This window comes from Phalaenopsis equestris, unplaced genomic scaffold, assembly GCF_001263595.1.
Source record: "Phalaenopsis equestris unplaced genomic scaffold, ASM126359v1 Scaffold197366, whole genome shotgun sequence".
NCBI lineage: Eukaryota > Viridiplantae > Streptophyta > Magnoliopsida > Asparagales > Orchidaceae > Phalaenopsis > Phalaenopsis equestris.
This window is the reverse complement of record NW_018217315.1, coordinates 1-2,051: the sequence shown is the minus strand read 5'-3', so window position 1 is coordinate 2,051 and position 2,051 is coordinate 1. Positions and strand designations below refer to the sequence as shown.

General features: G+C 37.5%; 1 protein-coding gene across 1 annotated transcript; it reads right to left on the bottom strand.

Annotated features, from left to right (window-relative positions):
- Window positions 1-328: 328 nt before the first annotated feature.
- On the bottom strand, window positions 329-1,682 carry LOC110035336 (plant intracellular Ras-group-related LRR protein 4-like; the record flags this gene model as incomplete). Its single annotated transcript, XM_020739569.1, has 3 exons — window positions 329-420; window positions 495-666; window positions 769-1,682. Coding segments are annotated over 2 exons (1,061 nt in total), but the record flags the coding sequence as incomplete, so codon positions are not given.
- Between the last annotated feature and the right edge of the window lie 369 nt (window positions 1,683-2,051).

Below are 2,051 nucleotides of genomic sequence, written 5' to 3'. Positions count from 1 at the left end.
ACTATCACACTTACAATTCATTAGCTAAGAGCGCTCGAATGAATATAAATATGTGAGAAAAGTCCCAAAATAGTCTAGACCATTTACATGAGGCTGCTTTAGTCTAAGAGTTTATAGAAGTGTCAAAATATTTCCTGATTACTTTAAAATTAAGCTCTAATAGTTCTCTAGGGATACTATTTCAGCCCCAATTTAAAAAGACTTGGGAGTATTTCGCCATTTTTATAAAGTCGGGGACTAAAATGGATACATGTAAGTAGTCAAGACTATTTTAGCACTTCATTCTAAATTATTAAAACATGAGAAAATCAGAAATAATAATCTGCAGCATGATTTCTGTACAGGTTGACACTGCAACTCTTCCATATGATATTGCTCTCTAGAGGGTATAATGTGCTACAGTGTGTTAATCTTAGATCCCTGCAAGATAATTGCTATTGTAAGACTGAACAAAGAGACAAAATGAGAAAAAAATTAAGCAAAAAAATCCAAACCTTTGTATTTTTTTTAATATATAAATTAGAACTTCCCAATATGATGTTGATGATGCTTCTTTCTTCTAGAGTTTGAAAAGGAGCTGAATTTAGAGCATGTCTTCTTGAGCTTTGCTGCCTGAGACTTTACTGCCTTCCTTCCAGCCATTTCAGCCATGTAATGCACCACAGCCTATTTCAATTACAGCACACAAAATTTCATAATTGCATGCATAGAACTTTGGTGGGATAAAGTTTTTTTACTCAAAAAAGCAAAATTTATATCAAGATTTACCTGTGCTCCCATATTGGCAACATGCCTGGGAGGAACCTCTAAAGGATTCTCTTCCATTTGAAGCACGCACAGCTGCGTCAACATTCCGAACGAATCCGGCAGCACTTTGATCTGATTGTTACTAATATCCAATTCCTCCAACACCTCAAGGTTGCCAATGGCCCTCGGCAACAACTGGAGATCAGCAAAGTTATTGGATACATTCAGCCTCACAAGTGTTGTCACAAGGCACAAACTCTCTGGGATGGATTCGAGCTCGTTGAAGCTGGCATCGACCTCCTTAAGCTTTGAGAGTGAAGCTATCGTGGTGGGAAAGCCCTTGATGTTGTTATATCTCACCGAAAGGATTTCGAGAGACGAAAGCCTTCCAATTGCTTCAGGAAGGCATTTGAGGCAATTGTAGTCAGCCCGAAGCTCTGCGAGTGAGTTGCAGTTGCCAATTGTGTGAGGGAGCTCCTCAATGTTGTTTGCCTCCATGTTTAGCTTCTTTAAGTTGATGAGATGACCAACTGAATCTGGGAGAAAGGAGAGCCTATTGGAGCTGAGGTCAAGTTCTGCTAAATTTACTAGTTTTCCAATGGTGGGGGGAAGGGAAGTGAGCTGGTTGCCTCTCAGGTTCAGGTGGCATAGGCTGAGGAGGTCGCCGATGGACTTGGGGAGCTCGGTTATCTGATTTGCTCGAACGTCGAGAGTTCGTAGCAAGGAAAGGGATCCGACTGAGGTTGGAATGGAATGTATGCTGTTTTCAGAGAGATTCAAAATGGTAAGAAATGAGAGCTTTCCTATTGAGCTTGGCAGCCAGTCCACATCATCCATCAGCCTGTTCTGAAGATTCAGTTCTCTGGTACCTTTCTTCAAAGCAAGTTCAATCAGGCTTGCCAGTTTGATTAAGCTTAGTTTCTCATGCTCATCAACTGCAGATTCAGCATCAGAGAAATAAATAGAAATCATAAGTATATGCAGAATGATATTTAGTTGTTGCTATATATAACATGCTTTAATAGGTCAGAACTGAAGAGCTAAGAAAAAGGCTGCATTTCAACCATTTATTATAACATAATTTAATAAAATATTATACAAAGTAGCCCAATTTAGTATGATTGGATAAAATATTACATGTATTTGATTGTTTTGTATTTTTAAAGGGATATGGAATTGTGGAGTTATTAGAATTATTATTTTGCTATATTAATATTATTACATGGAACTTAAATTTATAATAGGAATCTATATCATTTATTAGTATAATTTATGCTCATTATTAGGGATATTCTCTTTTTTTT